General features: G+C 37.2%; 1 protein-coding gene across 1 annotated transcript in view; it reads left to right on the top strand.

The window, feature by feature from the left end:
- Window positions 1-24,878, top strand: part of NCKAP5 (NCK associated protein 5) — a 398,069-nt gene that overhangs the window by 296,103 nt on the left and 77,088 nt on the right. The window contains exons 9-10 of the mRNA XM_075152767.1: window positions 5,555-5,593; window positions 11,663-11,782. Coding sequence (XP_075008868.1) covers window positions 5,555-5,593; window positions 11,663-11,782 — 159 coding nt within the window. The remainder of the gene's footprint in view (window positions 1-5,554; window positions 5,594-11,662; window positions 11,783-24,878) is intronic.

Raw genomic sequence — 24,878 nt, forward strand, 5'->3', positions numbered from 1 at the left:
GATCAGACCTTCCAGTTACAGCTACAATGTAATTCACCCATCAGTTACTGTCTGAGCACTCCAGCAATGCTTAACCGTTCCAGAAATCTCTAGTATCTCCTATTGCGTGCAGCTTCCTCCATATATATACTGATGCTTACTTGTTCCTCCCATTTATCCTGAAATAAGGCTCTTCAGCATACACAAGAGCTTAAAATAGTTTTAAGACTTTTAGTAGCTTGAAGAGTTGCTTAGTAGAAATCATTTACCTGTTCCATAATAAGAATGCATAATAACGTAAGTAGTTAGCTAATATGCAAACAAAACAAAACAAAAACTACACCAGCATCTCCGCTGTACCGTTGAGAAAAGAGTGCAGGAGTGTGCAAACCACACATAGCAGATGAAAATTTATGTCTTCATACCAGCTTTCTAAATTTTTAATCAGCATTTGTTGATGTATTACTGGCACGAGCAATACAGTTCCGGTACAAGAAGCCTCCAGTGTAGTGCAGATTTTCATCAGCAAATCCGCACTTTTGCCACTATAGCATATTTTTATCAGGGAGCTGGAGTAAAAGACTTGCAGATACACTTTCCCACTAGGTTATGCTCTGTCTGTTCTGTGGCACTGGGATACCGGCAGAGCCTTGGTCTGCATTGGCCTGAGTCACTCCATTCAGTGCACACTTGAATGATATTTGGATATCTTGGTGATAAGGATGAAATTACCATATAATTACTAACTTTAGTTTAAATTACAGAGCTTAACTTAAAATTATTTCTGATTGTCTGGAACAAAATCTCCCTATATAATTAATTTTGGAAATGAGAAAAGCACCATAATTGTCCATTCCAGCAAAACACTCCATACAGATGATAAGGACAGAAGATACGTTTTTATTGGGTTTGCAGTAACATGATGGATTTCTGATCCAGGGTTGTGTTTTTTACACACTGTTGCAGTTTAAAGAGTGAATAATTAGATCAAACTATGCTCTGAACTTTATTATCTTCAACATTATGTTGGCTATTTTCAGTTCTTCAATATTATCACAGTTGTATCCATCTTCTCCCACTGTGTCAACTTTTTCAGGAGAAAGGGCTTCTCATCACCTGTGGTTTTGTTCTTCCCTGCTTTATTTTTTGTTTGCTTATCTTCTTCCTTTTTTTGTCTTCTGTTTTGTGTGCACTGACCTCTCTTGTCCTTCCCCATGGCTTGGTATCACTTTTTTCTTCTCCTTCCCCTTTCAGCCCCCACAATGCTTTGGCAGTGCAACCAGCCTTGTTTTAGCTGACACAAACTTGGACCTAATCCTTTCTGATCGCTGAGGTGAAGAAGTTGTTGCAAGTGACTCAGGCAACAAAACCATATTTGATAATTGCAAGTTCTGCAGGAGTCCCAGGTTAGCACCCACCTGAGCACATTCCCTTGGTGGAGCCTCACAAGAAATCACATATTCTCACCCTACTTCATTATAGTAACAATAAAGAGAATAGGAGATGAGACATAAATGTAATTGGTGAATAACCCAATCAATGATTGTGAGAACCTTCACTTCCAACCAGAGTTTTCTGAGGATGTGTTGTATGTGACAAAGTCCTTTCCAAACAGGATTCTTACTGGAGATCTTAAGAAAATAAAATGCTCTCCATAAATATTTTTATGGAAAAAAAAAAAAAAGTCTTCCACTTGAAAATTTCTTTCCTTTAAGCCTTTAAGTCTGATGCTTCCTCTGTTCATAACTCACCTTACACCAACCCCACTTCTTGAAGGTGAAAATCTCTTCAGGCCTCCCCTAGTTTGGGCTTCAGGACTTCTTCAGCAGTTTTTAGGAGCAGATGTATCCTCTACAGTTATGTATCTGTCTGTGCTGCAGATCCATTTTGCCCCAGGGAGACCTGATGGGTTTAAAGGGAGGAACACAGATGTTCCTGAGAACACGAGGCTGTGACCACACTCAAACCTCAGACAGCTAAGCCTGCCACCAAAAAATTTGAGTGCCTACTACAGCCATTGTTTTAATTTTGCCTCTGAAGTCCGATTAGTTATCAGTGTATTGAACGTCTCCGGGGCCGATACACAAGAAGCCCTTACCTCTAAAGCTAATACCTAGCCATTCTGGCTGGTTACATGTTTGGGATGCTTGACAGGCCCTTGAGGTAATGAAGGTTGGGAACATTGTTTGATAACTACTGAGAGAATGCTGCCATCTTTCACTCATCATTGAGCATCCTCAGATTGCAGCTTCTCTCCCATGGGCCCAGGCAAACTCTGCTCAGGGCACTGAAGCATCATTTAATCTGGCCACCATGCCAATAGTGTCCCTGCTTGATCCCTCAGGCCTCTACAGCAATGTGATAAGGACAGTTGCTATGCACACTGTGCTTTCTGCTGAGGTGTTGGTGGCCATTAAGCTGCATATGAAGGTAGTAAAAATAATCACCGTGATTTTTCTGTCTGTGTGACAAAGAGATACCAGAGCTGAGTTTTTAAAGCTATGCCTGCCATTATTTTCTCTCATTTTTCTTTTTTTATCAATGATTTTACATAGTTCTTTTCATTCATATAATGTCCTACATTTATTATTGTATAAATGCTTGCACCTGTGACTTAAAAATGCATGCTCTGTAATCATTTTCATGGTAAAATTCAATGAAACTCAAATGTTCATAGAGATGAAATCTGAAAAGAATATGGGTCAAGCTGAAGTGAGTTCTTTACGAATTTTAATAAATATTCACTGATTTTTAAAGTAATTGTTTGTCTTTGAAGTGTATATATAAACAACTTTAGAACCATATTTGGAAGAAGGTGTCATTGAAATATTCCAGTACTTGATAAATAAGAAAAGAGCTCATTGAATTTCAGAAATACTTCATAAACATATCTTTCTGCCTGCAAAATTTAATGCAAAAACCAGAATTGTCTTATTGTACCTTTGGGGTTTGAGGTTAACATGCTTAATCCTAGTTTCCTATCCTGGAATTCAGCTGTCAGTTTATTGGTAAGTGGTAATGTCATGTTTATTCACATCACTGTGCCAGCTGAGATTTCTGTCAAGGTTCACCATACTTACATGCAGGAAATTGTGCAACTTAGAGTAGACAATATTTTTGCTGATGTTTTAAGGATTAGCTAATCAAAAATACATAGTTATCTTAAAAGGGCATTCTATTAAGATCTGGATAAAATATAAGACCTTTCATTTTAGTACATTTGAAATGTGTAAGGAAAAAGGGAATCTGGATCTTTTATCTCTTTTTATTGCAATCCACAAAAGGAAACCTCACCTAAAGATCTTGGCTATTAAATTCAAAGGAAAGGCAGGCAGTGTGAAGGCAAGCAGTGTCATCTCCTACATAATAGCAGATTAAGGAACCGGCCATCTCTATTCTATTCCTTGTTTCACCTTGATTAACTGAATCACAGGTCAAGTCATTTTACAACCTGCTTTTTACTGGGATTGAGCTGCCGTTCTGCCTCATATCAGTGGGAATTTCACATATTCTGCATCTCAGAAGTCAGTCCCTCTGCTTTCAACGGTCTCAGTTTCCTCAGTTTTTGGTAGTTGTGACTATCAGTTTTGTAGTACTGGCTTATGTTGTTCATTCATATCCGTGGTGTCTCTTGATACCTGTAAGTAAAAATGAAGTAGATCTGCTAGCTTAGCAGTTTATTTCCATCTGGACACTAGTGCTGCTGTAGGAGTGGAATGGCAACCTCATTTGAAATACAAAAGTTTGGATATGATTCCACTTATTGACTGCTAAATTAATTTTAGTAACTGCAGAACATTTCACTGAAGGCTTCCTACCTCTGTTCCTGCTGAAAACCAGGAATACAGACCTGAAAATCTTTGAATGGTAATACCAACAGAGTTTGCCCAGTTGCTAGCTACTAGAACAAAATAACCTGATTTTGTAAAGAAACTGGTTACATATCTCATTGAGATCTATGCGAGCTATGGATCACTCTCAGGTACTTTCATTTAAATACCTAACTTCATACACTCAAAGCTGGAAAATTTGTCACATATGCATCAGCAAGTTCAGTTTTTTCCCATTTGGAAGATTATGCCATTTACGCTACTCTCTGCAATATATAAAGCTATAGGAGTAATTTTGTAGGCTATTCTGCTGTGAGTGACTAGTACACACTTCAAAGAACCTTTTAGTTCTTCTTTGGTAAAGTAACTCTATGTCAGAAAGTAAAGAAATAATGTATTCGATATGGTTTTTTCAGTTTGCAGGTAGAGCAAACAGACGTTGAAAGTACATGCCAGAAGGAACACTGTCGGATGTAGATCCTGAAAGCCTATAGGGCAAGGCACACGGTTTTTCAAAACTGTAACATATTTACTTCTGTTGGTTATTACTGTTCTAATATTAGTCTATGTCTTCTGTTAAATCATGTATAGAGCTATTTTATGAGACCACTGTTCCACGGGGTGCCTTAAGTTAGGGACCAGTTTGGAGAAAAAAATTGATACTAGGCAATTTTATGAGAGTGTGAATCAAATGTAACTTTTGGATCTAACAGAATTGAATTATTTACAGAAATGAATTGGCTTCAACTATTTCCTCACAACTCAGTTCACATCAGTGGTGTGGGTTTTTTTCTTTAATCTGCCAAGAGTAAGAAGAATCAATGCAGATTTGGTGATACCTGCATATGCTTTACTGTAATTTGTGAAAGCCAAAACCAAACCAGAAATCGTAACTACTGGCTCTTTTTGCAGAGTGAGATCTCTAGTTGCTCTGCCTAAATGCAAGAGCAAAAATATAGGCAAACACATGGTGTGATAACATATACATATATAGTTTTAAATTACATTAGAAACGTAACATACAAGTTAGACATCATCAACAGAAAATATTATCTCATTCCCTCTTTCTGTCCCTCCTTCTTCCCCTTCCCTGCCCCTAACCCTGCTGGTAAATATAAATTAGAAAGGATGTATAAAATAAATAACTTCAAAAATTCCCTGCTGAATATATAGTTCTACTAATCAATGGTGTGTAATCTCATTCAAGTCAATTATGCTATGTGGTGTGAATGCCTTCCAACCACATTCTGATGACAGTAGGTACTTTAATTTTCTGTGACACTTTATGGTTTCTGCCTGTCATGATAGATGTACCATTTCGTCAATATTGAATCAAGAAACAATTAAACTTCATGAAAACATTCAGGACTCCATCCTCGGCTGGTAAAAGTCAGCTCTAGTGAATGCAGTCAATCCATGCTGATGCACACCAGCTGCATATAGAACTGTGAAATTTTAATCTAGTCCAAAGAAGAGATGACAGAAGTTAACCAAATGTCCATCATATCATACTGCAATTGATACAATACACGTTTGTTTATAATGAGGACTAGGACAGAAGTTGTTAACATGCATTTCATGTATTTTTACTAGTATTATCTGATGAAAATACCAGTAAATAATGAAAATACTAGAATTGGTGGTGGTTGTAGATGGGAAGTGGAGTATAAAGCCACAAAAGAAGGTATTGTTATACATAAACATCCATGATAACATAATTAAACTATTTTATTTATTTATTTCAGGTAGCTAATCAGGTTGTTCAGGCTCTACTTACTCAAAAGGTAAGTTGTGTTTGGGGTATTGTGGTATTACTTAAAGTTTGCAGATGTTCATTGTTCATTTGAGAGATATATATTCTTATATACCATACATTTTTTAAACGATGTTCACACATTTAATTACCAAGGCTGCCATGTATCAGGCCCGAAGTCAAGTTTTTTGTAATCCAAGTGAACAAAAATCTGTGAGACTGTACATTTTTAAGGCTTGATCATATAGGACCCATATCCAATTTTTATTGTTCACCTGTATTGAGACAATAGCAACTGAAAACCCTTCCTCCAAATGATGATTTTTCCATTCCCTATCCATAACGAGTTATGTGGCTCCCACAGTCCATTCCTGTGGAACATAAAACAGATAAATTACAGTGCATGTCAGTAGCTGGCACGCTGACTCGCATTCAGTGGAAGGATAGAATAGGGATTCGGCTACTCTACTCGTGGGCTGGGAACCAGCAATAGAGAACATGTATTTTGTCTTAAAACACCTTTCGATGTTCTCCTGCTCCATTCTCCTGGGTAAGCAAGGGAAGTACTGCACAGGCAAAATTATTGTAGGGTGATTGCAAACCTGGCAGAATGAGAATATTCACTATGGCTTCTGTAAAGGTCAGTTCTGGATCAAGTCATGTCTGAAGTTTCCGTTCACACTCCAAATGGTTGGATATGAAGTGTGGTTGTTTCAGCTAGAACCTAATGGGAGGAGTCAAATTAAAAATTAGCTTGCTAAAATGAAGAAGTGATCTGGAAAAAAAGTAAGGTGAAATTAAACAGAGAGAAGTAAGGTAATACATATAAGCAGAAATAATCAGCTGCCCAGAGAAAGTAGGGAATAACTGGTAGGACAATTCTACATAAAAGTTGAACATGATTCCATGATGTCATTTTGTTGAGGGGGAAAAAAAAAAAGACAAACAAAATATAAGGATCTATAATAATAAGCTATGAACTCTTCAATATTCATGAAATGATCCTTTGTGAGGTCTAGACCACTTGATGAATGTGACATTATTAAATTCTTTGGATCATTTAGCTTTAAAAAGAGAGTCTGAAAGAGACATAAATACAGTCTTTTAGTGCAGATAGTGCAAAGAAGAATATAAACTGTTTTGTCTACACTGAGTGACAGGACAAGAAATAATGTTCTTAAAATGCAGCAAGAAACACCAAGTTAAGATAATCAAAAACCTCTGCCACACACCCGAAAGCTTTCTAGATGCAAATATAGCAAAGTACTGGAATAGATTTTGGAGAGTGGCTCCAAAGCCTCCATTGTGGACATCATTCAGAACAGCAGAACACCCCCACAAGGGGAGTGAGCAGGGACTGGGGTGACAGCAGCGCAGACAGGATGCTGAACATCAAGTGTCAGGGTCAGGCCAGGAGGCACTGATCAGGGTCTGCCTCGGTCCCGTGTTCGCTGGGCAAGTCCATGGGGAGGAGGCAGGTCCGAGTGAAGCCGAGCCAGGGGGTCAGGACGCAGCTCAGGATCAAGGGGGCAGGAGACTGGGTGTGGGCGTAGCTGCAAGGTGGCTGCATGGCTCAGACATGAACAAGATGACCTTGAACTCTGCCAACTAAACTCCTAAAAGTGGGGAGTGTGCCCTGACAGCAAGGTAGACAAACATCCGCACCCATAAACATCTGCACCTAAGTGAATGGTAACTAGGTGCAGAAGGTTGCATTTGGCCATTTGCACATCAGGGAGAAGGCTGGATACCCTTCTCAGCTCCTTACTGGGCAGATTTTTTGTGAATCAATTTTATGACATTCTGGATAGATTAAAAGATGCGCAAGGAGATGCTCTGATCCCATTTAGTCTGCTCTTGGGTATCCTGCCCTGAAGACAGAGATGTCCAGGTGACCTGTGGGTGAGTGATGCAAGACTCTGGAGGATGCAGTTGACCGTTATATAGATAACACATTGCTGTGGCCCAAGCTAGCATCAGGAATCCAGAACTAATAACGTTCCCTAAATCTCTTCACCCGGCAGTTGTGGCCACAAAACAGCAACGCAGCTGTTACCACAGGTTAGGGATGAAAGTATCATTGTTCAATCCCATGGTTTTTTCATGCACAGCAGAGCCTTTTACTCTAGAAGAGAGATATTGCCTTGCAGCAATTGGAAGTATTGTAGCTTGGAGGTGATTTGTGCAAACCACAACATATGGGGAAGCTTGCACTGCTGCTATCTGTGCTGTATTACTCTTCCTGTACTCTGTATACACATATGCTCTATGGTCTCTGTATCATCAAAGGAACTGCAGTCTGCAGAGCTATTGCTGTAACACCTTTTAGAAACATAACTTCAGCTATTTTTAAAAAAATCCCAAAGCTGTGTGTCAATACAGCTTAAATGGAAATGGAGGCATTTTCTCATATTAATACACACAAAAAACTCATCCACATTTTGTAATATAAAACCATATATGATTAAATATTTACCAGTGGGTTAATCTCAATATATTAATCCCTAGTTTGGGAATATTATGGTTGTTTCCCAAATGAAGAGAGGAGCTTCCTGAGTCCCTTTGCAAAGGCGTCAGACATTTTGATGACTACATACTTTCTCAGTAATTAATCCTCCCAAACCCATAGGAACCAAGGAGTTCATATGGATACAATAAAAACAGATTTGAATACATTTAATAAAGTGATTTACTTAGTATTGATGGGATTTAACAGCTGCTTACCTATTACTGAGTAATAACAGCTAATTTAATATCCATAGAAAGAGGAAAGAGGGTACTCTTCTAAATGCTAATGAATATTAACTGTTACAGTGCTCCTGACACCATTCATACAAGTCCTTTTATAAGAAAAGACAGGAACACAATAGCATACAATAAAGAGGAAATTGGACTCCTCACACCAGTCCCAAATAGGTAGATATCAGAATCCAAATAGTAACTGGTAAACAGATAAATCTACCGTTGTGCAGCTAAGCAGTAAGACAGAGCCAGTCATGCCACGGTGCGATAACACACCTCTGGGGCATCGTGAGACATGAAGAAAAGCTGAGAGCTTTCAGAAAATGGAGAAGAGTAATTTTGTACAGTAACGCACACTGCGTAGGCTTTGCTATGAATTTGAAATTGTCCCTCAAGGACTAATTTTTGTTTAAATTAAGTACATGCTGTAATGTAAGAATAAAGCACTGTGTACTCGCCAGTATGTGGAAAGACTGTGATTCCACTGAGAGATTCTGGTGACACAAATTGAGTGAGCAAAGCTTGAGTGATTTATCAATGTCAATGAAACCTTGAAATGGAATTACAGTCTTAAATGTGCACTTTTCAAGTCTATAATTTGTTACAATATATACAGAATTTCTCTAATATGAGAGGCTTTTTTTCACTGTGACTATGGAGAAACTATATTAAATTGAGATTTCTGCTGAATTAGCCACACAGCAAAATTTCACAATTCTATGTAGCAAAATTATGTGGATTTTTTACCACTTACTAATAGAAAATGTTACCTCTGGGAAATTTAAGAAGTCAGAAAAACAACAAAATTATTTGAGACAAACTTGTATGCTCTGATACTTACTGGAAGCATCCATTCTTTCTCCTTCTACCCAAAGACTTTTCATATCACGAGATGATTGGAGTGCTGGGGACTGGATTTTTTTTTTTTCTTTTCTTTCCCATGTAAGACCTGGATCAGCAGTTTGAAATTTGAGTTACACCACTTAATGAAATTGTTTTGTGATCTATGTATCTGCTCTTTGCATGTTACCCTCCTCCACAGGAGTGTATTCAGGAGAATACTCCTTTACTCTAAGTTCTGTATGACAGTTATTTCTTCTTCTTTTTCATCAATGAAATAAAAAAGAAGTGAATTAAGTGTTAAAACAGAAGGAAGCATCTTCAGAGGAAGAGCAGTGTACTTCTGGAACCTCTAATGAGGGCATTGAATCCCATTTTGGAGAAGAGAGAGTCTCGTACTGAAGAGAGAAAGAATAGAGAGATGCTCGGATATTACTATAGTGAGACCATAGAATACCTTAGATATTTGGGAGATTGCTATCTTAATAGCTGGTCATTTTGGCCACAGGAGAGGAATTACATGCTTCAGACATTTGGTAGTTGTATTAATTGGTAATTTTAGGACTTCCACTTTCTAAACTCAGACTTTATTTTACCAGAATACTGCTATCTTAATGTGCCTCATTTCTCCTCTGGACTATGTGTGGCATTACCATTGGCACAGTTTATAGCATCTGGGCGGATAATATCCTATCTTATATTTCACTTTTTACAGAAAGTCTAGAGTTTGAAGCATAAATCTTATGGTTTTAAAACTGTACGATGGGGAGGTTTTGAGCAGAGGCATTGCTAAGATTTAAATTTTTTCTACATTGTCAGTTTCTGTGAATCATTTTTCCCTCTCAGTGCACTTAGCAGTGTTGAAATGTTTAACACTGTTGTAACAGCTAAGAATTTGTTTTAAATTCTCTGATTATTTGTGAAAGGCAGATAGTGATGGGTTTTGATGCTTGCAGTTTCCTAATAGAGATCGCCTTGTGTAAGACCAGAGATAAGAGGTCTCACTGACAGAAGTCAAAGCTTTAGGCCTTTACAAACCATCAAACTCAAGATTTTTGGGGGGTCACGTTGGAAGGCTCTAGCAATTTTACTTGAACAGCCACTTGATAGCCACCTAGAACAAATATTAAGAAACTATCAAGAGAAAATAACTGCATTCATCCAGAAGTATCTTAAAATCTGATACATACTATATGCATAAAAAGATGTTCACAGTTTTCTGAAAGTCTCAAGATGAGCTTATTTTAATGTGTGTTCACCTCATAACTTCAGTGCTGGTTACAGTGGAGACTAGAGCAACTGTAGGCAAGAATTTAATCTACATCTGACTACAATTTCCTCCTCTGAGTTGTTTTCTCATAAGGCTAGGTCATCATGTTGATAACAGTATTGACAGGACAGTGGGGGACATATGGGGATCCAGAGGCCTGTTTCTCCACCTTCATATGGTAGAAAGTAATATCAGCTAGGCAATACCACAGGGCAGCAAGTGTCCTAAATTTAAAGGAATATGGGAAAATATTTTGGAGATTTAATTTTTTTTTTATGGCTGCAGTGTATTATTTTTATATGTAATCTTTATTTGGAGACCGCTCTTCCTGATTTATGAAGCTCTCACACCTCAAAATGGACAACTGCACAAATTATGCTGAAAGGCTGAGTGTCAGATTCTGTTCTCTCTCCAAAATCCTCTTTCTGATAGAATCCTGTATTCCTTCAAGTGGCCAGGAAAAGCAGGTCTTAGGTTGAAGACAGATAGATAGATAGATAGATATTTGCTGTATCTGAAAGTCATCAATGGCTTGTTCATGATTGAACCTGACTCAGCCTTGGCTAAAAGACCTGCATCTTTCAGTTTCGACAGAAATGTCCTGTGCCTTAAGATGCAGAGGTTTTACACTCCACCTCTGCTTCTAATGGCCTATTTTAAGGCTTTCTGGTACCTCATGTTGAAAATGTCAGGCAGGATCATACTACCACATGTCTCTGGTGCACCAGCATCTTACTATGGCCTAGCCAGCTCTACAGTGGCAAGTTACAGACCATCCACAATATGCCAGCCAGAAAAGCTGACTTCGTTATTCCAGAAAAAGCAAGGAGGGGATCAGACTTCAGAAGAGTACCTTCAAGGCACAGTACCACTTTGAACTTCTTCCTGCTTTAGTATAGCTTTTGCTTTTTCCTTAGCTTATGCTTATTACAATATTCATATCTTAATTGCTGCTTTCTGCTTTGTGTCGGCTGCAAAATGAAACACATTGCTAGCAAAGTCACTTTTTATACTAACAGAAAACTCCAAAAGGATGTGTCAGGTAACTACTGTTTCTCATTACAAGATTTTTTTAATGTTATCCTGTGATGATCAAACAACTGGAGAAAATGAAGTAGCACATTTTTCTGTTTTGTGCTATTTTAAAAGTTGTATATGTATTTCTTCTTAGTATCTGACATTCCTTAGAGCTTTTTAAGTGCTTCCGTTACCTGCTTTCTAATCTTCCTATTTTCCCTTATGCTGCAGGATTTGAGGGAGGAATGTATAAAGCTGAAAACACGAGTTTTTGATTTGGAACAACAGAATCGAACATTAAGTGTGCTTTTCCAGCAAAGAGTCAAACCAGCTTCTGACCTCCTTCTTCAGGTAGGAAATGGCCTTTGCAGAAAGAAAGCTATGAGCTTTATATTTCTCACAATTATAAATATTTTCTTCTTTTTAAGGTTATGTCAATAAGCGGGAAATGACAGTTGATAGATTTAATATCTTAGAAGAATACCTATATTCTGTAGTTATCTATAATCTGATACCATTGAAACTGAAAGTGTATGCCAATGAGCTATGACAACATATTATGTGCAAATGTGGAGAAAGGAGCACACCTGCAGAGTAACTTACTTTTTTAGGTGCTTCTTCACTATGATAAATGGAATGATGTGGGTTCATTATCCCTCTGCAGGGGAGAAGCTCGGATTCCTTAACATTCTGCTTGATGGTGAACAGTGTAATTTCCTGTAAGAAGACAGCCCATTTATTTAACTTTTGCCATATGTGTTACAAGGACTTAAGTACATCTTCACAGGCTTAGAGTGATTTTTTTTCCACAGTGTTTTATGGGAGGATATAGCTGAGAAACCAGTTGACCCATCTCCCAGTCCTTTGCCATTCTGGAATAATAAGGGATGTTTCAGTATCCCTTTTCTTTTGGCCAAGTCCATTAATGTGAATTAATCCATTGCTTTGTCATCCTTTTGTAGAAGTAGAATTGCTTTGCAGAAGTTCCAACAAATCTGACCATGAGCTAGGAGAGCAGTAAATGAGGACTAATTAAAACTTTGCAGCTTCTAACAATAGGGCAAATTTTGGTTTTAGCAATGTATTTTATTTCTCACTAGAGAAAAACTAATTCATTTTGGAGGAGAAATTTGGGTCATGTCAGCTAGGTAAGTGATGTATATCTTATTTAAATCGTCTGATGCTGTGCATCTACATCTCAAAGTAAAATTGGGCCCTTGCACTGTTGCTTGACAGCTGAGGGCTGCTAACTCTCATCAGCTTGGGCTGTTTATTGAGGAAACATGGTCTGCTCACCAGTTGGTGCTTAAAGGCAAGGGAATGCCCACGGTGAGGGCAAATAGCTATACTTACTTACTGTGAAAGTCTAAAGCACAGGCAGAGTGGTGCCAGATCACCATCACAGGGATCTGGGTTCTTGCATTATACTCAGGTTCTTATTCTGTCTCTTGATTTTGTGTTGATTTAGGTATTGCTAGGTCAAGACCTTCTCTCTTCTGATTTCTTCTCCCTTGGCCCCGCTTTCTTTCCTGTTTGTTCATCCTTCATAGACTTCTGTGTAGGACTGATTTATCTTTATCCATTCAGAGTTTCTGACACATCTACCACAGCATGAACTTTTATTGCTCACTTCTTCTGCTTTTGACAGTTACATCACCTGCTCCTTCTTCCTGGTTTGTGGGTTTTTTTCCTTTCTTTCTTTTTTTCTGTTTCCAAAGTGTCTGATTCTAGTCTATGTTAGTATTGGGTTAGATTGCACAGAAGTCATACATTGCACATTCTTTATTACAGATACAGCTCTTCTTCCCAATTCCTTGTGTGGCAACAATAAAGCCAGGTTATTCTGGGAATGTTATAGAAATGTTAGATAGCATCTGAAAAGTGGGATCAATGCTTTGACTTGAGTTCCTTTAACTGGATTGTGTCACTGCTGTGAAAGAAGTTGAAAGAGATGAACCTGCATCAAGTAGAAGAAAGAGCAAAATGATCTAGCAGGTTTTCCTAAGGGATTCAAACTATTTTACATCATTATTTGTTGCACACTTTGGCAGGAACTAATGTGTATAGATTTTTTTCTCCCCTTTTCACTTGCTCTGTCTTTATTGGCTGAGGAAGAAAGAAAATTAAGATCATTCACAAAGTCCAGGTCTCCCATACAGCAGCAAAATTTGTTATGTCCCTACTCTTGCTATCAACAGATTTTAACCCCCCTGGAGAAAAAAGCAGAGAACAAGTTGCAGTATACGTCAGAAAATGAAGAACTTCTGTTAAAACACTTCATATGCCATTTTTTACCAAAAAAAAATTTTTTTACCAAAAATTTTTGAGTTTCCAGAAATTTATTTATCCTGTAACTGTACTCCAGACTTGAATAGTGTGTAGTCTCTGATCTTGCAATCAAGATGTAAAATCTGAAGAAGGGTGTTGCCTTAGGACTGAAATTAAGCAAATATTGCTGTGTGGCTCTATAGAATTGAAGCACAGTTTGGATTGTGTCTTCTTGGAAATGCATACATCCCAGATTTAGAGCAGTAGCTAAATATTTGTTTAAATCTGTCACTCTACAGAAGAGTACTAACTATGTGGTTAAGGACACTCCTGTTAAATCGTGACCCTAATCAGTGTGAATGGGCAAATACTGCTGACGGGGACGGAGGACACACACACGTGGTGTTAATTTCACCTTTCCTGTACTGTCTGATACAATACAGTTCCATTTTATGTACATGCGGATCATCATCCTAGGAGTATTTACACTCAGTACAATTAAAAATCTTGAGGAATGCTGCAGAAGACGGTATAAGCTAAAAATAAATAGTATTAGTTAGTTTTTCTGCATATCAGCTTCTGTGATTTGATTGTATATTACCATCAAATTATTCTGTAATTGACATTAGAAGACTCTTGTATTGAAGAGTAAGCTTATTTTTAAACATTCTTGACGTCTTAGATTTCAACAGAAACATAGATTTCTTAAAAAAAAAAGATTTCACCATTGCCCTAGGTTTTTTTATATTTGATTTTAAGCAAATAATACATGACTCAGATGTCGTCTTCTCAGAAATCAGATCATTCACATTTTTTTCAAAGAAAAGATTGGTACCAGTGTTCTGAATTTGACTGCAGAATTAATGGCCCTTATACCGTACCAATTGCATTATGTTGTTTTTCCTCATACTTCTCACACAGATCAAAAGAAAAACTAATTGCTACCAATTTAAAAAAAAAATCATGTAGTAAAGTTTTCATGACTGCTTCAGGAATCCTTCACTGTAAAACTATTATTAAAAGTATTACACTTTCATGCATTTACAAGTAGTATAAGTACTCATGAAATTGAAGGGCCTAATAGTATTTTAAAAGAAATATGTGTCTTTTCTTGAGGCTTGTGTTTATGTATATTGCCATATAAGTTCTTTGCTACTAGAAATTTTGACACAGAGGACATGTCACTCCTGTCATGAAAAGATTAAGTAATGCTGATGCAAAGTGTAAGGAGGAAAAAGAGATAACTCAAGCTTTTTTTTTTTGTCATCTCTTTCATACTGTAGATGATTTTAAGAGCTGCCCTATCTTTCTGGGGATATTCTTTCTAGCTGAAGGGTGTGATTTACAGAGCTGGTATTAGGGCAGATAAATAAAGACGAGCCTGATCACCAATTTTTTTAAATTTTATTTTATTCAGCCAATCTCTCTTCTTAAAATGAAGGAGCCTTGGAAAAGTGTTTCTGTCTCAGCACCATCTGAAGAAGAGCAATAGTTTTAGTTAAAAGCTAGCATAGAGGCGCAGCTTCTGCCCAAGCAGCCTTCATTTTCCACAGTTAATGTGATTGCTAGAAAGATAAAATTCTGCCTGTCATAGCAAGAGAGGTTTGGGAAAAGAAAACCAGGAACTCCCATTTTAGTGAGCCACCTTGTATTTCATCCGGCAGCGGGAGAAATAGTTGGGAATAATAGACTTAAGATTTAAAATTGGGTAGAGGGAAACTGGTTGGAAGTGAAGAGGGAAATGTGTGGAAGTGATATACATAAGGTGCTGAAGGGATAAGATAAATCCAAAGACAGGATACAAGAGTTGGAATAAGAAGCCTTAGATGAAACTTAACACTTCTGCTTTGCCCATGGCCATGTATACTATCTATGAAATATTTTTAAATGTAAATGTCAATATCACTATATTTCTGTCTTTGCCTTATTTTTTCTAAATGATGCAGTGGTTTCTTCAAAGAAACTTCAAACTATTAAAATCATCAAATTACAGGGTTTTTCCACTTCTTAGCTATGTTATCTCACAGACTGGTTTTGACTTTATCAGGTATAGGCTGCTCAGTCTTGAGACACAGATCTTTTCAGAGATCTTCTCCTTCTAGTTAGCCCTCTTTTTCCACTCCTACCTGAAATTATAACTAATGACATTGAACCTGATTCTGATATTACATATCCTCCTTTTACAACAATGATGACTTGTGTAAACTTACTGAGGATAACAGGGGTCAGGGTTTGCCTTCTCTTAGGTATCACAGTAATTTATGTATCTCTGTTTACATAAATTCAACATGTTTGTTAGCTGAATTCTTCCCATGGATGAAAACTTGCTGTCACTTTTCACCCAAAAGTTCGCTGTCACAGTTCTTTTATAAAGCATGCAGGGAACCTTCAGTGAAATGTGTTAAAAAGTGGCAAGTAGCAACATTTATTGAGTTGATCTATTTGATTAAATAAGTAGTAAAATTTTCATAGTTGGGAACTATAAAATAATATTTCTCATAATAAGATTTACAGCATCTCTTGATCCTAAACTATATTTTCATTGCCATTTTATTTCCATCGTAAAAATTCTACTTTATCAACTCCAGAACAAAGCAGGGAGGACTCTTGAAGCATCTATTTTCTCCTTGTGTTTCTCCGGCTAGATTAGTTTCATTTATTACTTACGGACCATCCACATTGTTTAATTTTATGTCTAAAATTTTGTCTAGAATGCTGCAGCACAGTCCAATGAATTCTCAGAAGGTCAATTTAAATAACAACTTTGTTATAACTGCATTGATACTAGCCCTTTCAATAACCTGACAACTATGCCCTGACATATGAGGTAGAGTGTAGCTGTTTCCATACTTAGATGGAAACAGTTGTACAACTTAGCAGGAAAGGGTAAATTGCACCAACGTCATTATTATATATGGGAAGAAAAAGAGGACAATTAATTGCCCTAACACCTGACAAAAGGAGATGGAATATCTGGCCTCAGAGTCTGACCTCTAGTTCAGACATCATTAGACATGATAATGTCTGAATGCAGAAGGTTAAAAGTGAAGTTGCATTGCTTTACAGCAATCAAATATATGAAATATTTAAGTATTTCAGAAAGTAAGTATCTGAGGGTTTGAAATTAAAACTAAAAATCATCACATACTGTTAGAAAATAGTTTGTCAGCAGTCCAAAGTGTATTTAAATAACTGGATCGTTATATGCTGAGCAGCAGCATAATTCCCATCTGACAGAAGCCAGCTGCTAGTCCTGCCTTGTGCCTCTGGGGTCTTCAGAGAGCAGGCAGACTTGAGACCAAGATCAGCAAATTGTATCTGAAGTTTTGAAACTCCTGCAGTTGACCTGCTTATTTTCTTACTTCACATTTGTTCCTTTGTATCCATCAGATTGTCTGGGTACTCTTATCTGCAAATCTTCTGAAAAGTTCTAGCTCCAGAACAAACTCTGTCCTTTTCTTCTCAGCAAACGTATAAATATAAATCAGGTGTTGCAGTATCTGTAGTGATATGTACTTACTCAGGAATCAGGACTGGTGGCTTGAGGGAGAAATTAATTTCAGATCTGCTGATTGGTTCAGCAGTAGTGGAAAACTGCTTAAAAGTTATGACAATCTCAAGGGCTGTATCAACAGACAAAAAGATAATCGCATAAATTTAAATCATGTTTGAGATAATAAGTTTAAACTAGTACATTAAACTTTAACCAAGAATTACATTCTCACCTACTGAGAAGAGAGGTGATAGTTTTTACACCATTTGCAGTTCTCAAAAGATTTCAGGCCATAGCCCTGCTGGAGTGCTTTTTCCAGATCAAGTCTACCAAAGGTGCACAATTACTGTCATGAAGATCCTGTCCCAAGAAAGAGCATCCAGTCTTGTAGCAGTCAGAAATTATAAAAATGCTTCTGGCTATCAGGGATCAAGATAGTGATCTAGTAAGGATCAAAGATTTTTGAGACTTTCAAGAACAAATTAAAGGAATATTTCTTCATGTGAAGATGCTGATGTCATTATTTCCAGTCTTGCATTTTCTCAGTAAACTGGTACCTACTTTCTATTTCTGTCATGTCCTTACTCACCAAGAACATCTGAGAAGACAGAAATACAAAGCTCCGACTCTGTATTTCATCTCAGCTTAAATCATCGACATGTAATAATACATTATAAACCATATTTCTTACTTGCCCTATTTGCAGCTCCAAATATATGCTGAAGAAACGTGACAGAAATAAAGTATTCATGAGAGCCTACTGGTTAGATGAATGGGTTACCAAAGTCAGTGATGACAGAAGGAAAGGAAATAGCCCCCTCTGAAGAAACTCCGTCTGACCTCCCTAAGTTAAGCCCCATGACTTCTAGTTTTAACTGAACAGCAGCAGCATAAAACCTGAAAGAATTAGGCTGATATCTGATATCCAGCCAGCTCTAGAAGGAGGCTCTGAGATAAGCAGATTTTTGGGAGCGCACTGAGAATCACTGGATGTCATCCGCAGCAGTGGCTCTCTTCAGGCCGTCTCTTGTCACAGGGATTTACGCTTTTAAGTATGTAAATCACGGCCGCAGTGTGTAGACCTCCAAGAAGCTTTGTGAGATCCCTTGAGCGAAATGGCTGAGGCGGCTTTTCTTGTCCCTCAAGAACACCAATCTGTAACATGGGGGAATCCTGACATACTCTTTCCTGACTAGGGAAACTATAAAACTTCCATTCTTAAAGTAAAACATTTGCCAAAATGATTTGCTGGATCTAAATATAATTCAGGCTAATAAAGGAACATCACAAAAAATTTTGTTATAGACTGTGGCATGATGTATGAGAGGAGAGGTAGGGCATTATCCCTCACAACATTTAAAACTAAAGCAAATAAAGCACAGCTAGAGGTTCAGAGGAGAACAGTATTTTATTATGAGGGAGTTAGGTCAACTGACCTTATAGGTCTGCTCCATCTGTAATTTGTGTTTTGGTGATCTCCCTTCTTGTGAAACTGTTGTCCCTTATTTCAGCACTTAAATTCTTACCAATTTGCTCTCAAACAAAAAGAAAGTATTAACTAAAGCTCACTAGGCATGTAGTTCTGATGGAAATGATAATGCTTTTAAGAGAAAATTACCCCCACTGCCAGAATTTCATATGTCGAAGTACTTCAACTAGCCTGGAGAGGTTCCAAAGAAAAGCACTGAAAGGCTTTCCGTATCTACCAAACATGACATTTTGTGATACAATTTTAAATACCAAATCTAAAAATGAGCTTTTTCCATTATCCTAGTGATAATAAATTGCTACAGAGATACCAAAAACAGTAAATCAAATGAGCAAATAATTTTTAGGAAAGCCACAAGTGATCTTTGGTGACGTATTTATGAATGATTTTGACTGAGGAGAGCAATATTTTTTAAGTTTTGAAGAAATATATAGGCATTGTTCTGAGGAGCAAAGAAAGTTTTTCAGAGTAAGCACGTGTCAAGGAAACCGTGGGGCTGTACTGGCCTTAACTACAAAAGTCAGATTTTACTGCCTATTTTTTAGACAAAGAAAAATATGCAACTGACACTGGGTGAACCATAGAGTTCTCTTTATTTTATGCATAGTTTTTTATTATCAGTGATGATACACATCGTGGCAGGAATCCAATATGGCATTTGAAACCCTAACCAAGTATGTGGGCAGACTCATTAAGTACAAGAATGTTTTTCATGGTTTTTCCTATTGTTGTGTACATTCAGTATGGGATTGAATTTAAGAAAAAAGGAAGGAGTTCCACAACATGAAGTAGTATTGCTATATTCCTTTCCAAACTTGCCCTGTGCTTCAAACCTCTAATAAGCATTAAAAAAATATCCATTTTTATTCCATGCAGTTATATTTAACCTATAACAATGCTTAACCTGTTGGATGCTATTTCAGCCTGCTCTGTTTGCTGAACATATTAGCAAGATGTATTAGCAACTTATCATATAAATCCCTGCATAAATGGTTAAGTGTAAGGATAGAGGCTGCTTAGAGGCAGCCTTTATTCTAGATTGTGAACTGTGTGAAAACTCTGTGAGATACTCATGTGTTTATGTTTTGTGTGGCCAACAGATCCATCTTTTTATCTGATATGTTCTGGTTTTGAAGTTTACAATTTTTTTTTAATACATTTGGTCCATTTAAGTCAAGAGTCATTCATTCAGGTTTCCTTTCTAAATGGAAAAATCTTTCTCACTGACATTCTGATAGCAAAAATTAGCATGGATTTTTTCTAATGTTATCACAGTATGTGATGTGATAAGTACAAGCCACATGTTACATATAAAACTGTAAGTTCATGTCATCAGGTCAACTTTTAAAGCCTCCCCATTTTGGATTTCACAGTGGCATAAAATAGTAGCCACTGCAAGCCCCGCTTAAATACAATATGCACAAACAACAGGTGTGCTAGATAATTGTTTTCTCATCATGGTGCATATTTCACACTCCATAACTCCCAAATGAAATACCAAGAGAATGCATGAAATTAAATGATTCAAAGATTTAGAGGTCTTCTTCTTGTTGTGGTAAAGTGGGAATCTATTGCAATTCTAAAGCAGTATAGAAATATAACCATTATTATTACAGACATGTCGTTTTCTTACTGCACTAATGGAGCTAAGTATGTAGTTCGTTTTTGTTTTCTTAAGACTTTGAAACTTAAATGAAGGATAACTGCAAAAGTGTGTGTATATGAAACAATAGATAAAGGATTAATTTAATCTGTTATTGCACTCAATACGTATAAAAAATTTATATTTTACTTTATAATTGTGGTTTTGTTATTATTATTTAATTGTAGTGGCACTTTGCAGACATGAAGCAATATGGAATTATGGCTCTTTTACTTAAAAATAGGTGTGCCAATAAGTACTCTACTTGGTAACATTTAAGCTGTTCAGATTATATCAGTGTAATTTGCTAGTAATTTTAAATTATACATTCCATCAAATGAATCAAACTAACATTATGCTAAGTGGTTTATAGCACATAAGATTACTCAATAGGTATTTTCTGCTGCCATCTGTTATGAAAAAATTCATTTTCCTGTGATATACTGTGTATGTTTTCTGTACTCTTACGGATACGGCGCATAGAAGAAAAAGGTGGTAATTAGAATAAAATGCTATTCATAATGAATCATAAAACACCTACTGAACCAACCCCATCTTTTAGTATTGAATTTTACTAATGCTCTCCTTTGTTTCCCAAATGACCTATCTTCTTTAATGATGGTTTAGATACTGGTAAGATTCAAACCCTCATCCAAAGGCCATGACACTATTGACTAAATCTCTGATGACTTCGCTGAGAATGTGAAATACTGTATTGCAAGATAAAATCAGCACGTGGATGCTCAGTGAAACTGAAGAGTCCATTAGTGCCTTAACTCTTAAATTACCATCTGGGTATCTCTTTTGATAAGGACAAGCTAAAAGGAAAAGTTACCTTTATCATTAAATCTTTAACGATGTGATATTGACAGACTTGAGTCTTTCTACATTTTTAGCATTTTTAGATTGCATTCATGCTCATTTCTTCCTCTGGATGTGAGCAAGCTGTGTTTCATTAGTCACTAACCAATGTCTGGGTGCAAGGAGGAGCAGTGATTTGTCTGTGTCCTGTGTGCATTACAAGGGCATTGTCAACATTATGAATTAAACTCCATCTTCCTGCATTACAAGTATGGCAACCAGACTGCCAAAATAATGGCATCTTGAATTAATATCAGTGCTTTAAAAATCTCAAATATATGCCCACTTTTCAGTTCATCTTTCTGCTATACAGTTTCAGAGATGAACTACTTAATATTGTAGTGTTTTGATCCTGAATTTTTATATTCAGTCGTATTTTAAAAGCAGAAATGCTCCATCTTTTTTTTTTTAAAGTTTCCTATTACTTACTTTTAACTCTTGTTTTTTTCCCTAAACAAGCCGTGTGTACTTTTCCTGTAGAGTAGGTACAGGCCCAGGCACAGGTCTAGGCACAATTATTACGGATTATAGATACTGCAAGTGTGAACATGAATCAGAGATTAGCACTGTATTTTAGAGGCTCACTTAAATTTATTCCACTAAATGGTCCTTAGGAGATCTTGACAATAATTAGAAATCTGGGTACTCTCAGCTCTGTTACCAGTCTTCACCAGTTCATGGGGGAATAACAGATGGAATTAACCTTTAATTTAGGTCTTTAGGTCCTTCATGCACATGGGACTAGACTTTCAGGTGTTCAGGCATTGTGCTGAGCTCTTCTAAAAATCTGGCTGCTTGTTTGGTGCCAAACTGGGAGCTGACCCCTTTTGAAATTCTTATATAATACCTCCTAAGCCCTGCTTTTATCTACCGTGAAAAAACGATCAATTCACAAGGGCACAGATTCCTAATCAAATGTTGGCACCGCTTCTTCTGAACACAGACAGCTGCTGAAAGGGCCTGCAGCTATCGGCCATCTATGCTAGAGGTAAAGCGCACAGCTGCTTCAAGCCTGGGGACAGGCTGCCTCTGGTACAGGCTGCAGAGGGGGATAGGGGACTCTCTTCAATGTCATCATATGCCAGGGCCTGGCACTCCCAAGGCTGGTCCAGGTCCTAAATAGTGCTTAGAGGGCAACTCTGCCTTCCCTTGCAAGAGCACAATTTGGCCCAGGAGCAAAGACTGACATTTCTTGTTTTCCATTTCCTGGTATTCCTCCTGGCTACAGCAGTAGGAACGAGGTGCAGATGAACATGGGCAGTGCAGGTCCATATCCTCATATCGTCCAGTATGGTGCACGCTCCTTGTTGGTACCAGCACTGGCCCTCCCACCTGAAACCTGTGTTTCAGCCTTACTAAGATTTCTTTGCTTGCATGGCCAGGCTGATTGCAAGATCCTTTTGTGGTTTCTCACCACTCGGGAGTAGGTTGGTGGAATTACAGAGGTCTGAAGCCAGGATTTGAGATGCTTATTCAGATCATCAGGTCTACAGAGTTGTACTCCGTCCTGCACACAAGCCCTATGATTTTTGTATATCAGAATAAATGTTGCAGAACTTGAACTGCCATTTAGAGATCTTGTGATCAAATTTGAGACTTTCGAGAATGAAATGCCACAACACATGCACACTGTGACCCTCTAGAAGCTTTATTTCTGAAAAGCAGCAAAAGTTTGGGAAGTCTATGGGACAATTCCTGACCTGGCAGAAATTCTTTTAATTTCAGTACAAGAAGTGGAGCCAATAATTCTTACCAGCTGGGAATCTGCCCACTTATTCTTTCTAAACCATACGTCAAATAAGTGCTTTGAGGAAAAAGGATAGAATAAAGTACCTTGTATCCAGGTATTCAAGAAAACCTTCTTAAAAAGTCTCGCCTTATTTGAAATTATTCTGTCAGAGCCAAAAACAATGCATTAGAGTTGGAGAGAAAATATGTATGTAAAAGCCTTAAACTAACAGTAAAAGTATTTCTTGAAATCCTCCTCCTACTTTTAAACTCCTTTCAGTCCATCTGACATTTCAACAATATTACACCAAAAAAAAAAAAAAAAGCGGGTGGAGGGGTGGAGAAACCTTTTAAATGCATAATACTGAGGCAAGGAAAATATGGCTTGTTCAACATTAACCTTGACAAATTTGTGCTCTTGTCATTTAAATGAATGAACCTTTCCAGTGTCTAGCTTGCTGGACCTTGGAAACAGCAGTGAGGAAGGACTGTAAAAATGATGCTCATCTCTCTTAAACTATTTTTCTGAGTAAATGAATTATTTCAATGAAATCCAAATAAGGATGAATTTGCTCGCTTGAGTCACCTGTTCACAGCCAATGAAATTCCATGTGAAACAGCGCTTACCCTCCTCTGTTGCCATGTATTGATCTCAAACATCTTCCCTGAGCCTTCTCTCTTCTTTTCCTCCTACAGGCAAAAGGTTAGAGTAAGATAATAGTATTAATTTTCCAGACATCTGCACATGTTTTAATAGCCTTTAGAAGGTTTGAAATGGTTTCTGTTTGACCACCACAGGGCTAAAATGCCATTAAGACTTAGATTGTAGCAATACATAACAATCATAGCCCCTTAGTTCAACCTGGCAATAAAAAAGCTAATTTATTTTATCGGAGATTTAAATTAATGTGATGAACTCCTCTCTCAATAGGAGCTGTAACACCACTCTTACAAAAATACCATGGCCCTGCATATTTTCAAAACCAGATAAAACACTTATGACAAACCATGTGTATGTATTTGTTCTGTGTGCTTTTTTAGTGTTTGCGTGTATGTTTGTGTGTTCACATAATACTACTTACCATTCCTGAGACCATTTTGTTTTTTCTGTCATATCTTCATTCTTAGCCTCATTTTTTTTTTCTATCATCTGACTCATAGACTCAGCAGGAAGAAAGTGATTAATAGATCCAGGGCAGTCTCCAGTGTTAGCCTTTTTTTTTACCATGCTGAGATCTGGAATTTTCTTGTGGGCGAAAATTATTACTGGTTAGGTAAATTGAGTTTAAAATAGCTTTTAAAATAGACATATGCAGTTAGTAAGGATATTTTTGAAAATCTGTGAAAGAAATATTTAGAGCTCAGACAGTTTTCATTTCCAACTATATGCTAGAGGAAAGCTTCAGCTTATCCCATTATAAAGTGATAAAGCAGCATTTGATGGCAGCAGCTTCTGTGATAAAATGATCATGGCAGCACTGAGAACAAATCTAATAAGGGAATTGATCTGTAGATTCCAATTCTGTAAGAGCCAACATCGATCAACATAAATGTCAATAACAAGATCGTACTGAGGTCTGCCTAATTTCTTTAGATGATTTTGGGGCATAGTCAGAAAGTGAATGTGAAAATGAATTTTAAACTGTAGGAATCACCAAGACACAGACCGAAATTATATTGTGCTACCAGGAATATCACTGACTGTCATAGTATCAGCAATTTAGCAGCATGTTGAAATTAGTGAGTAGCATTTAATAAGATAATGATTGATAATGCAATGCCTGTTGTATAAGTGAGACTGAAATATCAGTACTTTTCATCTGTGTTTTCATGTTAAAGCATTTCTTAAATACAATGAAATAATAAAAACCAGCCCACCTTTTTACTGCTAAAGCATAGATAGCATGTGTAGGGCATGCCATAAAAGATTAATGGTACAGTTCTTCCTTGTCACAGGAGTTCAGTA

The sequence above is a fragment of the Calonectris borealis genome, chromosome 6 (assembly GCF_964195595.1).
Source record: "Calonectris borealis chromosome 6, bCalBor7.hap1.2, whole genome shotgun sequence".
Lineage (NCBI taxonomy): Eukaryota > Metazoa > Chordata > Aves > Procellariiformes > Procellariidae > Calonectris > Calonectris borealis.